The sequence below is a fragment of the Poecilia latipinna genome, unplaced genomic scaffold (genome assembly GCF_001443285.1).
Source record: "Poecilia latipinna isolate Pla-1442-1.1 unplaced genomic scaffold, P_latipinna-1.0 Scaffold1497, whole genome shotgun sequence".
Lineage (NCBI taxonomy): Eukaryota > Metazoa > Chordata > Actinopteri > Cyprinodontiformes > Poeciliidae > Poecilia > Poecilia latipinna.
The window spans coordinates 96,978-117,972 of NW_015114113.1; the positions used below are offsets into that span (position 1 = coordinate 96,978).

At 39.8% G+C, this 20,995-nt stretch overlaps 1 protein-coding gene across 3 annotated transcripts in view; it reads left to right on the forward strand.

Moving 5' to 3' along the window:
• Positions 1-20,898, forward strand: part of LOC106963118 (glutamate decarboxylase 1-like) — a 49,197-nt gene extending 28,299 nt beyond the window's left edge. The window contains exons 1-17 of one of the 3 annotated variants that reach the window (XM_015057854.1): positions 1,074-1,337; positions 2,212-2,330; positions 5,427-5,483; positions 6,838-6,975; positions 9,134-9,376; positions 10,583-10,673; positions 15,265-15,377; positions 16,537-16,652; positions 17,717-17,796; positions 17,896-17,950; positions 18,034-18,150; positions 18,237-18,301; positions 19,036-19,114; positions 19,246-19,395; positions 19,487-19,594; positions 19,725-19,814; positions 20,334-20,898. In XM_015057854.1, coding sequence (XP_014913340.1) covers positions 2,255-2,330; positions 5,427-5,483; positions 6,838-6,975; positions 9,134-9,376; positions 10,583-10,673; positions 15,265-15,377; positions 16,537-16,652; positions 17,717-17,796; positions 17,896-17,950; positions 18,034-18,150; positions 18,237-18,301; positions 19,036-19,114; positions 19,246-19,395; positions 19,487-19,594; positions 19,725-19,814; positions 20,334-20,507 — 1,752 coding nt within the window. In that variant the 5' untranslated portion in view covers positions 1,074-1,337; positions 2,212-2,254 and the 3' untranslated portion in view covers positions 20,508-20,898. Of the gene's footprint in view, positions 1-1,073; positions 1,338-2,211; positions 2,331-5,426; positions 5,484-6,837; positions 6,976-9,133; positions 9,377-10,582; positions 10,674-15,264; positions 15,378-16,536; positions 16,653-17,716; positions 17,797-17,895; positions 17,951-18,033; positions 18,151-18,236; positions 18,302-19,035; positions 19,115-19,245; positions 19,396-19,486; positions 19,595-19,724; positions 19,815-20,333 lie in introns of those variants that run through there. The other 2 variants (XM_015057855.1, XM_015057856.1) reach the window with 2 other exon arrangements.
• Positions 20,899-20,995: the final 97 nt, after the last annotated feature.

A 20,995-nucleotide genomic window follows, 5' to 3' on the forward strand; every position in this document is an offset into this window, starting at 1 on the left:
TAGGGTTTAGGACTATAAGGGTTTAGGACTCCAGTTAAACAAAATCAGAGCCAATTTGAACAAATGATGAAACAATGAACAGCGGGGAGAACCTTCCAAAAGCGGCCGGCCAACCAAAATTATCCTAAAAGTTTACCCATGACTCATCCAGGAGGTAACACAAGAACCCAAAGTCATGTCTAAAACTCTGCGAGCCTAATGGCTAGTTCACACAAGATTTACTGTCGGAGATTCTTGATGACTTTCACCCCCATTTCCCTCTTTCCAAAAACCGTAAGGACGCCTCACTTATCGGGATGGAAACATGGAAAGGAATAAAAGATACACAGAAGACCAAACAACTGCAACCAGAAAGTCCAATAGATGTTGGAAACTATCGTCATTGCTTCTTCCCAGTCCACCATGTTTGTTTACTTTGAACTCACATTGGATCTCAAGAGGTTTTACGAGATTTCCCATCTGAAACTTGCATGTTGGTGGGTGAAATCAGTTCATGTTGCTCCTGAATGCCACACACCCATTCACACACCAATAAAATGTCCTGACGTTTAGAAAAAATATCATGTGACACATGAAACAAAGGTGGAGCCTTTTGCAAAGTGTGTGAAAAACCGACTCAGCATTTCAGACGGAGAACATCATCAAACATGGTGATATATAATTGATAGAACCATAAATCATCCTCTTTACAAAAAAGGACAATGTGTGGCCATCAGTTACTGACTTCAAGTCCAAGTGCACACCGGCAAGTCGATCTCTGCTCTGTTTAAACCTGCCTATAGTCTTTGTCTGCAGCTGATTTGTAAAAACATATAATCTTAACCCAACAGTGACTGAATTTAAACCAAAAAGAGTCTAAAAAATGTGCCTCCTCAAGGTCAGCCGCTGAGGAATCAAGTCAGGAAGCGTTTTAGGAGATCATTACTCCACCCACCCAACCCACACCTGGAGACACGCTCGTGCCTGAAGGAACAACACGTCATTGTTGCATTTAATTTCACATTTTGCCCCCCCTCACGCCCCCACCAACCCACGCTCTCTCGCTCTCTCTCAAGTCTTGTCTGGCTTCTTGTAGTGCCTCTCCGCTGTCAGTGGACTCCGGGCAGGCTTCATTAGTCGTCACGGGGAGGCAGCGCCGTGACTCACTGCCTGCGTGGAGGGACCAATGGGCAGCCTCAGCCTCCGATATAAATAACGTATAGAAGATATTCTTGAGAGAGGAACGGGTGGAGGGGGGTCAGCCCGCGCTCACAGCTGGATTGGATTCTTTCAGTGCGCTCCCTCCGTCAATGGACTGCTTCTTGTCGCGCATATCATTGAGTCGATAACCTGTGCCGGTAAGATCCGTTCACCCTTCCTTTTTGTCCTTGGTATTTATTGACAGGCGTCAGATAGACGCGAAACCCCAGACAGGTGAAAGGTTGATCCTAATCGGCATCATAAACCCAGAGCTGGTTTCATTAAAAATAATAATGATAATAACAATAATAATAATGCAGTTTTAAATGAAAATACTCAATTACTTTTGAGATTTGAAATCTTAGACGAATGACAGAACGAATCTGTTTTTTCCCCCTCATACCTTTATGGCATCGACTCATGTTTTTTTAGACAGCTATGTTTTACTGATCAAACAGATTCTTAATAGAGCAAAATTAGTCTAAATGTTTTCTATGTCCTTGTGCTCCTTCGGAAATATCAACTGGTGCGACGGCTGTGGATGCTCGACAATAAAGCGCAAATATTTATTTTATTTTATTTTATTTTTGTCTAATTAATAATATCTAAGTGGGGAAAAAACTTAAGGGGGATAAAAGAGGCTCGTTTATGGAATGATAGAGGTGTCTGGTTTATTTCTGTCAATCATTCTCATTATGTACATTATGTATGGGGGAGATTGTTGCAAATTGAGACATGGTCGTTTAAATATTTTTTAAAATATCCATGTAGGAATCGTCTTATCTCAAATATCTGCATTTTGATGTGCATCTGTTCTGTTTGCGTCGTGCGCAATTCTCTCCACACTGAGCGTCTTGATCAATGCCCACACCGGGCTTGGTCTTTGGAAATATAGATATACCCCCTTTTCCATCAGATCTTTTCCATCAGATCTTTTCCATCAGATCTCACCATGGACATACCGCTTATTCTGGATTTTATGTTTTCGGACCCCGCAGCCTCTTTCACCGCCCCCCACCGTTCTGTTTGCAGGTGAATTATCCCCCAGCTTTGGACACCAGATAACGGAGAAGCGATGGCGACGTCCGAACCCAGAGCCACCGAGGAGGAGCAGGACCCCAACGCGGCTAATTTAAGACCCCAGTCTGGAAGTAGGTCCTCACACCGATCATCCGGCTAACGACAAAAAGTGATGTTGCCTCCGTGACCTCTTTCGGGAGTTACCCTCAAAAATATAGCAGCTCAATGACAAGGCCGATGGTGCCTTGCTAAAAGGCACTTCTGAACCCAGTCCAACCCCCACATCTCTCTCTCTCTCTCTCTCTCTCTCTCTCTCTCTCTCTCTCTCTCTCTCTCCACTCCCCTCAACCTCTCTGATAAAAGCAGTCTCGCCCGGGCCATTTGCTGTGTGGGCTCCGTCGTTAATCATCCCGGTTAAAAACAGAGACATTACACCAGCCTGTCGCTGTCTGGCGGATCAGCAGTGCGCGCCGGGCAGCAGACAAGGCTGAAATAACGCACCATTAAAGCCATCTGAATGACATTTATCCCTATAGGAAACACATGATAATATTCGTCTTCTCTTTTGAATAATTTACAGCTTCATTTTTGCTTTTTTTTTTTTTGGATGGACTCTTATTCGTTCACATTTACTTCTGACTTCTTAATATTTCATGATAAAACCGAAATATATATGTATTTTTTCCCCCCAGTAAAAGCTGATATCATCTTTTTATTGGCTAGTTATTTTTCATCCAGTGTTCCAGAGACGGCTATGCATTAACCTGGGGGTTAATTAGTCATATTTTCAGTCTGCGCCGCATGCACAAAATCGACTCTATTAGAACACGTTTGAGCGGCCATCTGCACCGCAACGCAGAGGGAAAAAATAATAATAATCATAATAATAACAGGGTGTTGTCCTCCTCAACTCAGCCAGTCAGCAGAGAGAAACGCCCAGTTCGGGGGTCAGTGAAGCAGCACATATGACATTTTCTCCTTTTGTTTTTCTGAAACGAAACATTTTGGAGAGAGAGTTATATATGTTTATGGCCTTTGCGTGTCAAGTGGACGTGTCTCAAACTTCCGGATTTATTCTCAAGGTGAATTTGTACCCCCACAAAGACGCACTGAAGGAAAAAAGAAAAAGGCAGAAGAAAATCTAAACTAAAATGTTTGTTTTGTCTGCTGCTGGATGTTGCCATTATCTCTTTGCTATGCTCCATCTCACGCCTGGCGGCTTGTGTCTGTCCGTGGGTGTTTGTGTCGTGGCACGTGAGATTGCTTTAACATATAAAAACACATTTTTTGCTGCTCTGTTTTGTTTTGTTTTACAGAGTTTCTCATCAGGTGCTTTATGTAGGCCTATGCCATGACTTTGCAGCCGGTGCGCTTACGCTTGTCGCTTCTCTCAGGCTGCAGATGCATAAAGCCCGCTTGACTTCTGTGCACTAATAAAACAAGCTGTTAGAATTTCCTAAATAAAAGATTTTGTAGTGTAAAAAATTTTGTAATTCTTTGGGGAGGGGGGGATTTTTTGCCAAATATCTATGAGTAGAAATTATGTATTTTTTCCAGCTTATAAAGAAATTATTTATACTGTTTTAAAAACTTATTTGACAAACGTATAGCTACATTTGAACACTCAGTTGTGTTTCTGGTTTAAAAGAAACAGAAGCATAAGAATTTGTTTTGCATGTTACTACACAATTAAGATATGCTAATGAGAGCCTCAGGGTTAAGAAGCTCTGAAATCTTGACAATACTGTACAGAAAAGAAAAAAAAACATTAGCATTTATGTCATAAAGCCGACGTAACAAGTTGTTAGGGAATTGTTTTACTAAATATTTCTGAGTAGAAATTATGTAGGTCCAACAGTTAAAAGACTTAAGCAAGTTAAATTCCAGCTAACTCTTAAGGTGTGCTAACTCAACAGAATCTAATTAGCAAGTTTAACGTTAGCATCATTTCTGTTACGATGAAAAGAGAATACAATGGTGATTTGTAAACCTTTCCATGGCAACCACAGCAAAGACATGCTGTTCCCTGACATTGAACAGCATTGACTCATTAGCACAGTTGCTAAGCAGGCTAAAACTGGATATGAAATGCATGTTTCACCACAGAAACATTCACAATTTCAAGTCATTTCACATTTCTTAACTTTTACTAATGCCAAATCTAACAGTTATTGACTGTTATACTGTATTTACAAGTTCAAATTCTTACTAACAATTTATCATTTTAATGGTTAATATTTAACTGAGAAATTAATTTTTATAGGGCATAAATTAATTGTTAAAAATTATTCCAAAAAAATTTGTTTTTAAATTATTTGACCAATTTGTTGATTAAATTCCAACACATTGTAGGTGTAAGAAACTTCACTTGTCAGTATTTCTGACATTAGCATTAGCGGTAAATGCTAACTTGAATTCTTGTTATAGCACAAGCTTTTTGACAGTTCTTAATTTTAATTAAGTTTATGCAGATTTTATTACACTATATATCCAGCAACCTTTGCTGGACCCCACCACACACAACGAATAAGAATAACTTTGGCGTGAACCAATATCTCAAATTTAATTCTAATTTAAATGTTTAGTCAGGACGTTCACAAAGATAAAACGACAAATGCTGTTACAAATGTAAAATTTTGAAACATTCAGTTTACGTAAATCTTGATTAAAACTATAAGTACTTTAATTGGTTCATATTTAATTTCCTCCTAAATTCATTTTTACAGTGTATGAGATGTAAGGTTTAGCTTTCTATTTCCAGCTTGCCACAGGCTACCTAAAATCACGCCCATTTCCAGCCCGTTCCAGTCACATATTCTTTGTTGCACTCAATTAATTTCTCGTCCGTGGGCTCATTTCACGGGTGTTAATTCCAGCCCGCCCCTTGGCTGGGTTTCGAGCCGGCGTGGATGAGCCCCTCGGTCCCTATTGATTGAAACCAAATCGAAAATGTTTTAAAACTACTCTCTCTGAAATACAAAGGGGTTATGGCACAGAGGACATAATTAGAGAGCAAAATAAAGGCCTACCAATTCTGTGTATTAAAAATATTTTTTTTTTTAAAAAGGGGGTGAAATATGACTCACCGTACCTGTCCGAGAGACGTCGCTTCACGGTGTGCTCAGTGTGTGCTCCATCGTCATCCGCCTCTGCACGGCCTGCACAACAACACACAAAGACACACACACACACCCAAACAAAACTCAAAAACGCTCATTCTGTTTTAGCCTACGAGTATGCGTGGATGCACGGATGCACACGGAAACTGGGGATGAAGATTTGCGGTAAGTTCTGGTTCGAGCCCATCAATCATTTCCTGTCACTATTTCATCACCTTGTGAGCCATATATCAGGAGGACGGGTTTTTTTTTTCTGTCTGACATTTCATTTGCGAAAAATACTTGTATTATTGTGCTTTTTTTACCCCTTCGAAACCGGTCATTACTGCAGTTTTTTTTTCTCTCTTTTTTTTTTTAAACCCATTTTGAGGCCTTCTGAAATGTAGGCCATTGTTTAGAGCTGAGCTGCTCATACAGGCCGAACCACCACTGTCACTTTGCGTTTCCATCTCCCAAAGGTCAGCGGGCATTAGCCCCTAAGGTGCCGTGGTGATACCCCCCACAGCCCGCCCCCTGACCACCGTGTCCTTTCCTTATCAACACTGAGAAGAAAAGCCCTTTCGACATGTCGAGGAGGGAGAAGAAAAAAAAAAATGGAATAACCCTAGAATTAACTAAAACATTTTCACCTTATTTTGATGAAAATGGGATTATTAAAAAAAAAAGCATCTGCGGCTTGTTTTGTGACTTGTAAAATCCATGAATGATGTAGATTTACAAAATGGAGATGAAGGTAATCAAACGGAATGTTATTGACCTGTTTGTTTCACCAGAAATCAATGAAAGGCCCCAGGAAGTACGACAAGCCAGTGATCTTTTTTTTTCTTTTTCTTGTCTTCTTTAATTTTAATTTATCTTTTTCGACTTTGATGAAGTCGTGCTTTGAGGGCAGATGGAGTGAGAATGTTTACAATGTCACAAAGATAGATTTTAAGTTGTCTTCAGATTTCGAGCAGGCGTGAACGGGACTTCTATGTTTTTACGCATTTATCTGCAGAAAGCTATTTAGTTAAGAGCCGCCTGATTAAGTGGCTGAATGTAAAATAGGCCTCCCCCTGGGCGCGCGGAGGAAGATTGCCTCGGGACTCTGTTCATCCGTCATTAACCATTGGGTTTGTATTTAGCGGCTGCGTGGAACATCGCTTCGGGCTGCCGTGTAGTTGTACTGAGTCGGCCTGTTGTTGCTCCCCGCTGGCAGGGTCTGACTGTGATGTCACTGGGTGGAGCCCCCTCCCCCCTGTTCCCGGTCCTCCAGTCCTAACATTGGCGCGTGCCGCTGGCCTATTTAAGGTTGACCTGCCCACACCAATTAGCATTTCACATGGTTCAGATCATATGAAGCTGAAACAGCTTTTTTTCCCGGACATTCATCGTCTCAGATTTTGTGGCATAAACTCATTTTTATTATTTATTTTATATATATGTATATATATATTTTTCTGTTTTCATAAACCTGTTTTTCTGAATGTAATGGAGGTGCTCGGAGATAACGCATTCTCTTCATCGTGCAACACTTTAGGCTTCCTGCAGAAGAACAACAGCCTGGAAGAGAGAGGGAGGCTCGCGGGCCAGAAGAACCTGCTCTCGTGCGACAACAGTGACAGAGACTCGCGCTACCGCCGCACAGAGACAGACTTCTCCAACCTGTTCGCCCGAGGTGAGACCTTTACACCTGGTTGTAGTTTCACAATGGCGGGCCTAAGACTTTGCTTTTTTGCCTTCGGTAATATAAAACTACAAAAGTGTTCCCAAAAGCGCTTCCTTGTGGTTTTTCTTTCGCTGGCCTGTCGCTCTCATCTTTTCATCTAACTGTAAGTCCAGGTGTTCGCTAACCTCATTAAGTTTGTGAATTTATATCTGTTTTTGTTTCATTTTCTTTCCCCCAAGAAACACAGTTAAATAGCTATTAAGTCAAATTGATTAATGTTATTGCTTGTTTTCACCTGGTAGACTATTTATGACGCTTAAATGTGCTCCCAATTTGAGTTTTTGTGTGAGACTTGATTAAAGGGCCATTTCACCTCAACACCATCTGGAGTAGCACTGTTGCATAGTATATATAAAACAATAGTCAAACCTGAGTCTGACTATTATGAAAGCACAATAAATTCTTGAAAAACCACACTCAATATACAGGTCAAATTTTAACCTATGAAATATTCAACAAAATACATTATTTTTATTTGGGTACGTTTTATTTTAGATTTGTGAACACTGGAAATGTGATTTACAGATTTTTAGGTTTTTCTTCACCTCAGACAGGATATACCAGAAAACGGCAGCAGATAGGTCAAACCTGGACCAATCTAATTTGTGCCAGGTCATTTACCTGGCACTAATTATTTAGAAATTGTATAAAATGTAGTTTATGAAGCCTTTTTATTCAGTTTGTTAAAACCCAAAAAGGAGAACGGTTTCAAGGTGCTTGGCTTGTCCGCCACCTAAAATGGGGTCCAGCCAGAAAACTGCAAACTAAAACCTGGACAGATTCATTCTGCATCACTGACAGATTTCATAAAATACAATTTGTGAAACTTTTATCCTATTTACATTTTAAGACTCTTTATACTATAACTTTAAATGAGGTTTGGCTTGTAAATTGTATGACCTGTACAACTCAAATCCAGACAGTTATTCTGCACTAATTACAGTTTTTATGAAATATAGTTTGCAACTTGTTGAGTTTTTTATGAATACTCAAGAGGTATTTTAAGGCATTTTTGGTTTACATGGTGTCCAGCTTGAAAACTATTTCATTAAAATCTCAGAAGTTCTCATAACTGCCCTTGTAAAGCTTAAGTTTGAGTATTTTAGATTTTAATCTAAGCATTGAGATTAATTTAATGCAGTGAAACAACCATTTTGTCTAACACCATCATAGATTCAAAGTTCAGCATTTTACGTTATTGTATGGCAACTTGGCTGTAAGGAAACTTTTATTATAGACTGAAAATAAGCTTCCAGAAGATTCCCACCTTTAATCCAATTCTTATTGGTCGCTTGGGTCTAAAGGAGAAAAAGAAAAATGACCAGAATAATCACTTTTACCCCTGAGTTAAAACCAGTGGTAACACTTTATTTGAAGGGGGTTGAATAAGACTGTCATGACACTTTCATAAACATGACATAACACCTGTCATGAACATGAATAAGTCTTCATGAATATTTATGACTTTTGTCATAAAGCGTCATTCGGTAAATTATGCCACTTTTAATACAAAGTTGACATTATTCAAAATGTCTTTGTTATGACAACTTGACATTAACCAGGAAATCATTACTGTTTAAACTTTACCTTTAATAACTTAAAGTTACCTAATTTTTAAAGTGCAATCAGTAATACTTTTATAACAAATTTATATCAGTAATGATTTATTTAGTTAATGTCAAGTTGTCATAACAAAGACATTTTGAATAATGTCAACTTTGTATTAAAAGTGTCATAATATACCGAATGACACTTTATGACAACAGTCATAAATATTCATGAAGGCTTATTCATGTTCACGACAGGTGTTTATGACAGTGTCATGTCAGTTTTATTCAACCCCCTTCAAATAAAGTGTTACCAAACCAGTCAATTTGTCCTTTTAGAGTTTAGTTCAGGAACATTTCTAAAGTGCAGTTATCAAATAAGCCTGTAGTAGTCTTTAAGCTTTTTGATTCCAGCTGACATTGAGACACAAGGTAAAAATAAATGAACTATCAAATTGAATTTGGTCGTGTTTAAATATGTTTGAATTCTAAATAAGGAGAGAGGTTTTAAATTCACCGCTAAGCTTTATTCCCACTGACTCTCCCCTTCCACTTCTTAGACCTTCTCCCAGCCAAAAATGGAGAGGAGCCCACCATACAGTTTTTGCTGGAGGTTGTTGAAATCCTCACAAACTACATCAAGAAAACCTTTGACCGCTCCACCAAGGTGCTGGACTTCCATCACCCTCACCAGCTGCTGGAGGGCATGGAGGGTTTCAACCTGGAGCTGTCTGACCAGCCGGAGTCGCTGGAGCAGATCCTGGTGGACTGCAGGGACACGCTGAAATACGGCATCCGGACAGGTGAGAAGTAGCTCGTATAATGAGTTCGATTGATGCGCAGACACAAGGTGTTTGCTAATTGCTGCTGGCTAGTCTGAAGGAGCTGAGCAGGGGAGTTGCGTGGGAGGGTTGCTGTGTGTAGCAGAAGCTTGGAAACTGCTGCTCCAAGGTGCAGCTTCGTTTTTGAAGGCGCTCTTGTGCAGCTGAATGGTTGCCATTGGAGATTAAAGTATTTCTCAAGCATGAAAGAATCACTTTATAACGACGTAAAGCTAAAAAAAAATAAAAATAAAATATTGATTTTACACAATACTACCCTTTAATTTTACACGGTTGCATAGGAAAATGACTTCAAATAGCTAAACTGTTGGCTAAAATATTACTGGTTTAGCGGTGGAATTTAGCTAAATTTTTTTAGGCTGAACGTTTTAACATGTATAATTACATTTTTGAATCAATACTTGCGTTTAAATTAAGCGTCAGAAAAACAAAGAGGTTTTTTTTCACACATGTAGTCTATTAAGATAACTACTACCTTATGTGTTTCCCTTGCAATTCATTTGACATCCCCTCCTGTTTCCCCCCATGACTTATTAAACTGAGTGTAGCCTGAGGGCGATCTTGACATGGGCTGTTTCAAGCTGCTAAAACGACAAAGCTCAAACTGTCCCCTGGGTTTTACCCCATGCTTGTTCAATTCAGCCTCTATGTTTTTCTCTTTGTTTTAAAGCACTGCCAGGAGGATTTTAGTGCGTGTGTGTGTGTGTGTGTGTGTGGGCTGAAGTGGAGCTCTCCACAGTGCTGAAACAGAAAGCAGCCCGTTTCTTCCGATAGCGTCAACAGCAGATATACCAGCTATTTTTTCCGTGATACTTAGTATGCATCTCTTCATTATGTAACCCATGTAGAGAGCTCGTATCCTTGGCTGAGTGTTGGCTGTGTGTGAGCACCACCTTGCAGTTTAAACAGCTGTCATACAGCTGTCACCAGGGCAAATATTGCATACTAGACGCTCATGTTTGAGCTGTTGTTGTCATGGGTGACCATAGAAAGAAAAACAGTGTTTGAGCACCGGAGCTCTTCTGTTTATTCTGTTTTTGTTTTTTTCCACTCAAGTCATAATCAGATTGTCTCTAGTGCATTAAATAATCTCAGTTTAGTTGTTCGCTCTGCATATGAAACCTGATGCAGCCTGCTAATGCAGCCTGTATGTGTTTATTTGTTCAGGCCACCCACGGTTCTTCAATCAGTTATCGTCTGGTTTGGACATCATCGGGCTCGCAGGAGAGTGGCTCACTTCCACGGCGAACACCAACATGTAAGTCAAACAGAAGGCAGGCCTCTGCTCGTCCTTGAGCGGGACACAGTTTATCTTTACGTGTGTCATATAAGGACAACTGGGATTTCCTGTCTAAAGACCGCTGGAAATAGCCTCTGGTCATTACCATAACAGGAAGCGGCGGAAGGGTTTATGTCGGTCCCCTGAGCTCGCTCCGCCACAGGTCCCAACAACCACAAGGCTAGTTACATAAAGTACTCTGTTTGTCCTGTTAAGACTTTATATTGACAGATGCAGGGCTCCCGCTCTGCTGTTGTGCGTATCAGAGGCTGCCATGCCCCAGGGGTGGTTAGATTGCATATTGATCTCAGGTCAGACTTACATGGTGGCCCAATCTGATGGAGGGCATGAACCACGTCTGCTTTAGACGCTCTTAATACACATGAACACACACAGTACATGTGCATGTTGATGAAAAAAGAAAAGAAAAGCAATTACACTAATACGATCTGTAAAACAGAATAAGTAACACCAGGGTAATAGGTAAACAAACGTAGTCCTTCTTAGAAAGTGGAATAATGAATCTGTCGTGTAAAGAAACAAAATCAGTCCAACATTTTCAGAGTTTTTAAACTTCAAATTGTATACTACCATTATACTGTACTACTACTAATAATAATAACTTTTATTCTACACATCTGATAGAATATTCAATAATCAGTTTATAGAATATTCACTGAACTCTGATCCAAAACCACACAGCATTCTGGGAGATGTAGGGAGAGTTAAAGCTTTAGCCACTCAACCTCTCACATCTAGCTAATAAGCAAAGATAGTGGTGTTAACTGACTCACTCACTCTTTGGTTACCTAGCAACAACCTGTTACGTAAGTTGCACAGCAGCAGTTTCATGTTTTGCCACTGTGTCACATAATGACTTAAAAAAACAACAACAATGTGGAGTGAAAATTAGATAAAACAGGAAAGGTCAAATCACTAGTTTGGCAGCATTTCAGATATTTAAAACAAAAACAAATAAAAAATTATTCATATCTGCTGATATGAATTGCTTATATGGTGATAAGTTTTTCAGTCATATCGTCCAGTCCTGGTTCTTAAAAATATTCTTGCCTGCTCTAAGTGCTTAATTAAATGTCTTTGCCTTACTTTGAGTTTGATTACAAGAAGGTATGATTTGACAATCATCTGCAAAGCGAAACAAAACCAAAGTTAATGTTTCTGAGGGCATCAGCTCAACAAGTTTAAACAAACTTTATCCCTGTAGCTCTGAAACCATCCCCAGCTCTTTTTCTGAACGCTACAAGCAGCAGTCAAGCTACAAAGAAGAATTTCCTTTGGTCTCAGGAGAGACAACACATGTAAGAATGGGTGCAATTTCGTCCAAGCCTTAAACAAGCTGAGTTATACATACGGTTTCCAATCTGAAAATATATATTTAAAATATCACTTTATTTTCCTAAAGATAATACATTGAAAGCCATTTATGTAGTGAACTAATAACATGCTAGAAATGTATGCTGCTTCTTCAGATCTAACCGCTAACAGCGGCCGTGTGGCAGAAAACATGACGCCGAACAAGCTGTAGGCAGCCGAAGAAGAAGAAAAAAAAAACTGCAATGATAATACATGAATCACCAAAAAGCTACAGCACTAAGTTAATTCATTTTTTCCCCTAAACATTATCTCAAGAAATGACCTCTTCCTTAATCTACTCTCTCTCCCATCTCATCTGCTGGTAGGAAGAATGCCCCAAGAGACAGGGCCATTGACTTTCCACACTCAAACACACCTCCATAACGACAACCGCACATACACACTCACACACCAGCCCCGGCTGTCCCAGATTCAGCAGCAAGTCTTTCCAGTCCATTGACTGCCAGCTCATTGTGAGCTGGTCTTAGCAGATAGGCCAGCTGGGCCCCACACTGACACACAATATCCTCAGGCTGCACAGAAAACCCTGTTACTGCAAGGAAACCGGCTGCCGCAGATCCCTGCAGAGTCCTCATTCCGCCTCTATTGTCTCCATGGTTATGAACCGAGTCCCTGCTCCTCTGAGCGGCTGGAAGTAGCGTTGTGAGTAGGGTCAGAGGGTTTCACACATACAAACACACGTTCGTGCACGAATTCATCTAAGCACACACAGACACGCACAAACACACTGCACGCCCTTGATGATGATAATAAGGGCATTTAGGGGCTGTCTCTGGGGGACAGGCAGGTGACTGAGGGGTAATTTTCACCCTGAAAAGACCAATGATTGGCTCTGATTGTGATAATGATCACCATTATTGTCATTACAGCATGAAATGACTCGGAGATAAGGAGAATTTTAAAAAGGTGCATCGGTTTTGTCCTTTTTTTTTTTTTTTGCTGTAGCAGGGATTGGTTTTAAAGCCAGAGAAAGTGAGATGTTGTGGGGATTAAATATATGTATTATTTGCTTCCATAATCCTTACCTCTAACATATCATAGAAGACTTTGATCTTGGTCTTTTTGTCGTCTCTCTAGTTTTGTCCTTTTGTTGTTGTGGATGAAAGTCAAAGCCCATAAGTCATGAAAGGAGACTTTGTCTCTTTATGTCTGTTCAATAAAATTTAGCTTGCAGGGCAGTACATGGATTAGACCCCATCACAAAACGTCTCTCTCTTTCAACCTTTTATGCCTTTTCTGGCCTGTTTCTAAGCTATCTCCCATACAGGGTGCCGATCATTTCACTATTTGCCTTCTCATTCCTTGCATAGTTGTAGTTGTTTCATAGTTTCTTGTGGTTTGAACTGATGATCGTCAATCACACGTCAGTTTCTACCATTGCTAAGGGCGTTTTATTCTGGCTTTGACAACTGAGGATTTGAGAAAATCGCTTTAGAAACACACAAAGTACCCACAGTCTGCAGTAAAGAAATGAATCAACTGTAATAATAAATTAGATATTGGAGGTCATCTAGATTTATTTTGGCATATTGAGGGGTGAAAATCTATCATATTCTAGGAGAGTGAGCTAACCCAAACAGGGATGAGAACCAGAGAGAGTAAAATGTTCTCTAATTATATCCACCAGAAATAAATGACATGAGGTTCTGAGTCTTTATTTTATGACAAACTATCTTCATAACTAGAGATGCAAATCTTTCAGTGTCTAACGATTCGATTCCGATTTTCAGGGTCACGAGTCGATTCAGAAACGATTTTCAAAGAATTGTTCAAAATATAATCTTGCAACAAAATTAAGCAGACTAAAATGGATTTTTGAACTGATTCAGAATTGCTAGGACTAGGAATTGTGCTTTTCTGTATGGTAGGGTTTTTTTTCTGCACCTCTATTCAAAACAACTAAATAAGAATGAAAATATAATCTGATACACAACAAATAAAAACAGAAGTAGATATGGATGTTTTCAGATTATAATATTCAACAATTAAATTAAATTATACAAGATATTTGCACCACTATGAATCTCTATAGTTTATTCCAGAAATATAAAGAAATAATAACTATATGCAAAATTTTTTGAGTCAAATACTCATTTTGCACTTGACCACAAAACGAGGGTGCAAACTGGCGAAAGGGCCAAATGAACCTGGGATGGCATAGAGTGGGATCTGTACCATCCCACTCTACTCTCCCACCACAACGTCAGCAAAACCAGTGTGGGTCAGGGAGAGCAGAGCCTGCTTTTGTCACGGTGGAGCGGTGTCTCTTCAGTGATGGGAGCAGTGAAGTGTTGTGTAACTGGCCTCCTTACAGGCGTGGTAAACAGCGATGTGTCCGAAGGCGGTGCGTAGCGAATGGCTCGTCCCGTAACAAAGAGAGCAAAGGCGCATGTGCTTGTTTGGAAGAGTCAGCTCTCTGTCAGATTTAACCTACTTTAGCCTCTCAAGCAGTTTTTCTCTTTTGTTGTCGGTCGACGTGCCTCTCATTTTATCGTTTCTGAACCAACACTGAGGTCAAGTCCACACCTAGCATTTAAAACTCCTCCTCGCCTCATCTTCTGGATCTTTAAAAGAAAAAAAAAAAAAACATTTTCCTATTTGGTTTGCGATATTTTTTGTTCTTTTAACGCAATGGTGAAATTCATTGATTCAGACTTTTCTTTATTCCAGGGCCAACCAGGGCTGTTATCTCATTCTAACATCCTCTCTCCACACACACACACACACACACACACACACTCTTCCACATTCGTGTTCTTTCAGCCGTCACATTGGCCCCATTCAGAGCCGTCGCCAGGATGGGCGGGACCGCCAGATAGCCATCAGGGCTTTGTGTGTTCTAATTAAACCACTCAATGATTTCAGAAGCCATTTCAATATGAATGTTTGTGGGTTGGCTCCTATCAGAAACTTTTTAATTAGCCCAGTCAGCTCTGTCCTGTGCGGATGGAAATGCACAAAGGCTAATGGAAACAATGGAAGAGCACACGCGTGCGTGCGTGCGTGCGTGCGTGCGTTCGTGCGTGCGTGCGTGCGTTCGTGCGTGCGTGCATGCATGCGCTGATGTGTCTGTTTGGAGCCTCACATCTGCAAGTGCTGCATACCTTCATTTTCCAAATGTGTTTGCAATATGGAGCAATGCGCCGTCTTGATAATGGGACGGTGTGACTGGCAGGTTTACCTACGAGATTGCTCCAGTGTTCGTGTTGATGGAGCAGCTGACTCTGAAGAAGATGAGAGAGATGATTGGCTGGCCAGGCGGAGAAGGAGACGGCCTCTTTTCACCAGGTCAGTTAATAAATCCCTCTGTTGCTGAGCAAGTACATGCTGTAAAGGATCCTAATAATACTGTCACTAGAAGAAGAGTGTGTGGTTTTCCTCAGAAAATGCTTGCATGCATCATTGGTAGGAATACTTTAGGTTCATTGCAAAATAGAAATTGTCAAAAATATCTGGGAAACATGCAAAGAAAAAAATACCAATAAATGCACTAATGCACTGAGTAATGTATAAGTAATTTTTGGCATGCAATTTTTGGGTAAAGTATATATAAGCTATGTTTCCTATGACTATATATTTGCATAATTTGACATTTTGAAAATAAATTCACTTAATGGAAGCACAGCAATTTTGAAACAACTCTTGTTTTTTAGTAAAAAGTTTTGCTCTATGATGAGATTTTTTTCTTGGCCCTATGAAAATTGGTTTATTTTACAAAACTGCAATGGGAACACTTTTTTTTCCCGCATCATCAGAGTCACATGATCAAACCATGAAGAAGAAGACAACAGGAAGTAGTTAGAGAATCATGGGGAGGCATGTTTTTATTGATTTTAATGAATGAACTTATTGACGTGTGACAATAACAGCATTTCTTGTTTAATGGAAGAAACACTGCAATAGTGAAACTGTCCATATTCCTCTAATGTCGAAAAAACAAAATTTTATGCACATTTGTAATGGAAGCGCAGCTGTAAAGAAATGTATAGAAATAGTTTTTTCACCTTGAAATTATCTTTTTTTTTTCATTGTCTTCTTATGTTTGAAGACAAATTCTTGGCTGAATAAAAATAACTTTAAATCTAAATCTGCCACGGGTAAGAATAAATTTGAACTTGACTGTACAACCTCAGTGATATTTTGTTAATTGCCCCTAACAAGCCCCACCTCATTCATACTGTTTTTGTAGCCATCGAGCATTTGACATGATTCTACCTGGATGTTTGACCTCTGACCTTTCAGAATCTGTAGAGTTCACTGAATTAATTGGTTGGTTTCATGGTAGATAGGACTCTCAGGGGAGAAATCAGTAGACAGGTAAAACTATTTAACTCTTGACTTACTGTGACGTAGAAGGTTTTGGAGGTATTCCTCCTCACTCATTATGTTTCACTGGGTCTGGATGATTCTCCGCTGTGGGACTGAATTATATGTCTTTCACTGACAGGGGGCGCTATCTCCAACATGTACAGCGTGATGATCGCTCGCTACAAGTACTTTCCTGAGGTCAAGACAAAGGGCATGTCTGCCGCTCCCCGCCTCGTCCTTTTCACATCTGAACACGTACGTCATCACACACCAACGCGCTGCTCCACCTCACACCTTGGGAGAACTAGTTCAGTGTTCAGTTCAGACAGTTCACTTTTTGAAAATCTAAAACACAATAGTTCAGATGTATTCATCAAGTTGTCATAAGCTAAAATCTTCTGGAAACGTTTTCAAATGTTTCGGATGATGTTGCGAGTTAATAACCATAGTAATTTTGTTCTTGTTTAATATTTTCAGGCTGGAAACCTTTTTGAAAAATCTGTTCTTTTGTTCCCTGGAATCACAAACTGGGGAATCTCACAAATTTAAAATATCATTAAAAAGCAAATTCAGCAAAGTTGTCAAACTCAGAGCCAGTGCTTTAGTAGGCTGACATTTCTGTCATAGAAATCATTTTTTTTGCTGTTAATGATAGAATTAAATATTCACAGAAGCTGAATTTGAGTTTTAGCATTTGTAAGTCATATTCATAGCTGTATAAATGATTGAGATGCAAAAGTATTCTTAATTTCTTCATCTTATATGAGTCAATTTTTTGTCTGATACTTTGACACAAAAACATGTTTATGTGACAATAAGCAATACTTTGAGAAATGTTTACATGTATGATGAGTAGAGTTAAAGAAGTAAGCTAACGTTACTGTTGCTGCTGTTTTACTCTTCATTCACCTCTGGATTCACTGTGACTGAAGGACGCCCCCTGCAGGTTAAATTGACAAATTGGCAAACAGGCACAGTTTGACGGACTCTTATTCTATAGCAATTAACTCAAGTTTTACCAAAAAGTCTGATCTTATGCTACATATTCACTTTTGACAAAAGTAGTTGTTAGCAATGCAAGGTAAACATTATTTAAAAAAAGAAAATGCTCTACTCCTTGTGAAAAAATGTTTTAAGAAGGGAAATGATCACGTTGTCTTTTCTTCCTGCCAGATGCTCATCTTACAAGATTTTCACATTTAACAGTTTTACTCCAAGCAAGGAAAAAAATTAAAAATCAGTTAGCAATTATCTCAAAAATGTTCAACCTTCCCTGAATGCAGCTGTTTGATCATAGAGTCTGATGTGTGTCCCTGCAGAGCCACTACTCTATTAAGAAGGCCGGAGCCGCTCTTGGCTTTGGGACCGACAACGTCATCCTGCTGAGCACAGACGAAAGGTTTGTTGAGGGAAAAGCTGCAATCTGAAAAAAACACGTAAATAAAAAATGACCCTTGAAACCAAGAGTATAAAAATATATTGTTTTACATGTTTTCAGAGGGAGAGTCATACCTGCAGACCTAGAGGCTAAAATCATTGATGCAAAACAAAAGGTTGGCGTCATTATTTCTACTCATGGTATGTTTTTCATTTTAACTCAGATTTAGATCCATCTATAATGTCTGTGTCTCCACAGGGTTACGTGCCAATGTTTGTGAATGCCACAGCCGGTTCCACTGTGTATGGAGCCTTTGATCCCATCAACGAAATTGCTGACATCTGTGAGAAGTACAACCTGTGGCTTCATGTAGACGTGAGTAGCTGATATAACTCAGGGTTCAGATACATATGGATCAGAGATCCATCCCATCTTTAATCGTACTTATTTTGTCTTCTCAGGGCGCCTGGGGCGGTGGACTGCTAATGTCTAGGAAGCATCGTCATAAACTAAATGGAGTTGAGAGGTAAGACAGCATGAGAACAGAAACCGCCCTCTTGTGTTTGAAGAGTGTTTTCACACCCGACAGTCCGGTAGACTCGGTTCAACGGGATCAAAATGGCAACATTTGTCACATTTTAAGCTGCTGCAGTTTTCGTTCACCAATGATTCAGACCGTCTGAAGAACCTAGTCACCCCCTGTGGTAGCTTTGAACCAAGAACCACTGAAGGGAACGATATGAAAACTTCTGAATGAGACCAGCGCAACTTCTTTCTTCACAAAATGTAAACAAAAATGGAGAGACATTTGATTTTCAGTGGTTGTACGATTTCTCTTATGTCTTAGGCAAAAGACCACAAGTCATTTCTCCTGCTAGTGTGAGACATGAGCGTTTGTTTTGGTTGTATTTACCCAGAATGCCCTGCGCTACAGTCCGGTTCCTACTTTTGGAGTGGTCTCTGGTACGCTTGGCATCCTCATGTGCCTTAAAAACGCATCATGTATTCACTTCAACCAAACCGAGACTGACGTTTATAGGCGAACCAGAGTTTGCTTTTTTTTTGGTCCACATCAGAGTTCGATACGCGTTCACACCTCCCCAAACAAACCAAACGTTTTAGGCAAACGAACTACAGTTGAATTAAAGTGGATTAAACAGGGCTGGTGTGAATGCGCCCTAATTCTGCTGGAGATTTTCAGCCTTTAATGAGTGAATGAATGAACATAATTCACATAATGATATGTATTCAACATTACAGAGCCAACTCTGTCACTTGGAACCCCCACAAGATGATGGGTGTCCCTTTACAGTGTTCTGCCATCCTAGTCAGAGAGAAGGTACAAACATAAAAATCATTATTTGTATATAAATATCTTATAAATTGCATGTATTCCCTACAAGTTCAGGGTGATCTGTTTAGAAGAGTCAGAGGGGAAATGCTAAAACTGTGTGCCTTGTTTTTCCGCAGGGAATCCTCGCAGGCTGTAACTCCATGTGCGCTGGCTACCTTTTCCAACCAGACAAACAGTACGACGTCACCTACGATACAGGCGACAAGGCCATCCAGTGTGGGCGGCACGTTGACATCTTTAAGTTCTGGCTCATGTGGAAAGCCAAGGTGAGTTGGCTGGACAGTCATTAACTCAGTAGAAATAATTAATGTTTGCTTCTTTACCCATGAACATTGGTTGAACAACTTTTCCCCTCAGGGCACTATTGGCTTCGAGCAGCACATCGACAAATGTTTGGACCTGTCTCAGTACCTGTACAACAAGATCAAGAACCGGGAGGGATTTCAGATGGTTTTTGATGGCGTGGTGAGCTTCAGCAATTTTCCGTTTAAATTATACAGTGTGCATTTGACTTTTAATATTTGGGGTTTTTTTTACGAAAAGTAAAACAATTTAATGACTAATGTGGATTGATTACATTTGTTTGTGTCTACAGCCTCAGCACACAAACGTTTGCTTCTGGTACATCCCACCCAGCCTGAGAGGAATGCCCGACAGCGATGAGCGGCGAGAAAAACTCCACAGGGTAACTTATGATTCTTACCATATTATTCATATTCCGTGAATTGTTTTCAATTTGTCTCATTATGAACACAAACATAAATTTATTTTTACGTGACAGAGCAGCACTAAGCTGCACATAATTGTGTTTTCCAGTTTTCTTCAGGAAGAAAGATTTTAAAAGTGTTGCGTGTTTTTATAGCAATCCATTCTGACTCGCCTAAGTAAAATTCAAATGGTTACCTAATTAGTAACTAAATAAATATTTCATTCTCAATGAAAATCCATCTGTTCCAACAAATGTCACACTGCTCAGATTTTTATGTGTAAAAGAAAAAAAAAACTGCTTTAAGGTCATTTGTGTGCATCTGCTCTGTTCAACTGGCTAAATATTAGACACGCATCACACTGGAAGTATAATTCCCAGCAAAAATATATGAATATTGTGCACCCTGGTGTTGCAAGGATAATATATTTGTGATTTATTGTGTACACACAGGATTCAGGTTTGCTTCACAGTAACCTCTCGTTTTGACTCCACCAGGTTGCTCCAAAGATCAAGGCCATGATGATGGAGTCGGGGACCACAATGGTGGGCTACCAACCCCAGGGCAATAAAGTCAACTTTTTCCGCATGGTTGTCTCCAATCCTGCTGCCACACAGTCGGACATCGACTTCCTGATTGATGAGATTGAGAGGATGGGTCAAGACCTGTAGTTCTCTCTGTTATTCAGACAGCAAATGGTGGGGGGTGGGGGGTTGCCTCGAGCCTAACAAGCAAAAATAGGAGTCACGTGAAACGTCAATAGTGCTGCAGAAAGATAAATGGCAGAGTCTGGTTTTGGTTTCTTTTTATTCAATAGTAATTTGCCTGAGGCATTCTAAATGTTTCAGCAACTGAAGAGAAACAAGTTCACACAGTAGATTAAATATATAACCTGTACCTGACTTCTCCAGGTACAGAAAGTGTAGGATTTTTCTGTGATGTGGAGTCTTTTAATATTTTAACTTAAATGTAACAATAAGGCTCTCATTCAGAGACATTTGTCTTTTCAAGCTATATGTGTGAGTGAGTATGTGTGAAGATTGTAAATAACAAAAATGGGGCAAAAAAGCACAGAAAAATATACTGAAGTATCACTGAATAGTTCTGCTTTATCAGACATTTGCTACTCATAATTGACTCATGGATGCTCTACGATCTT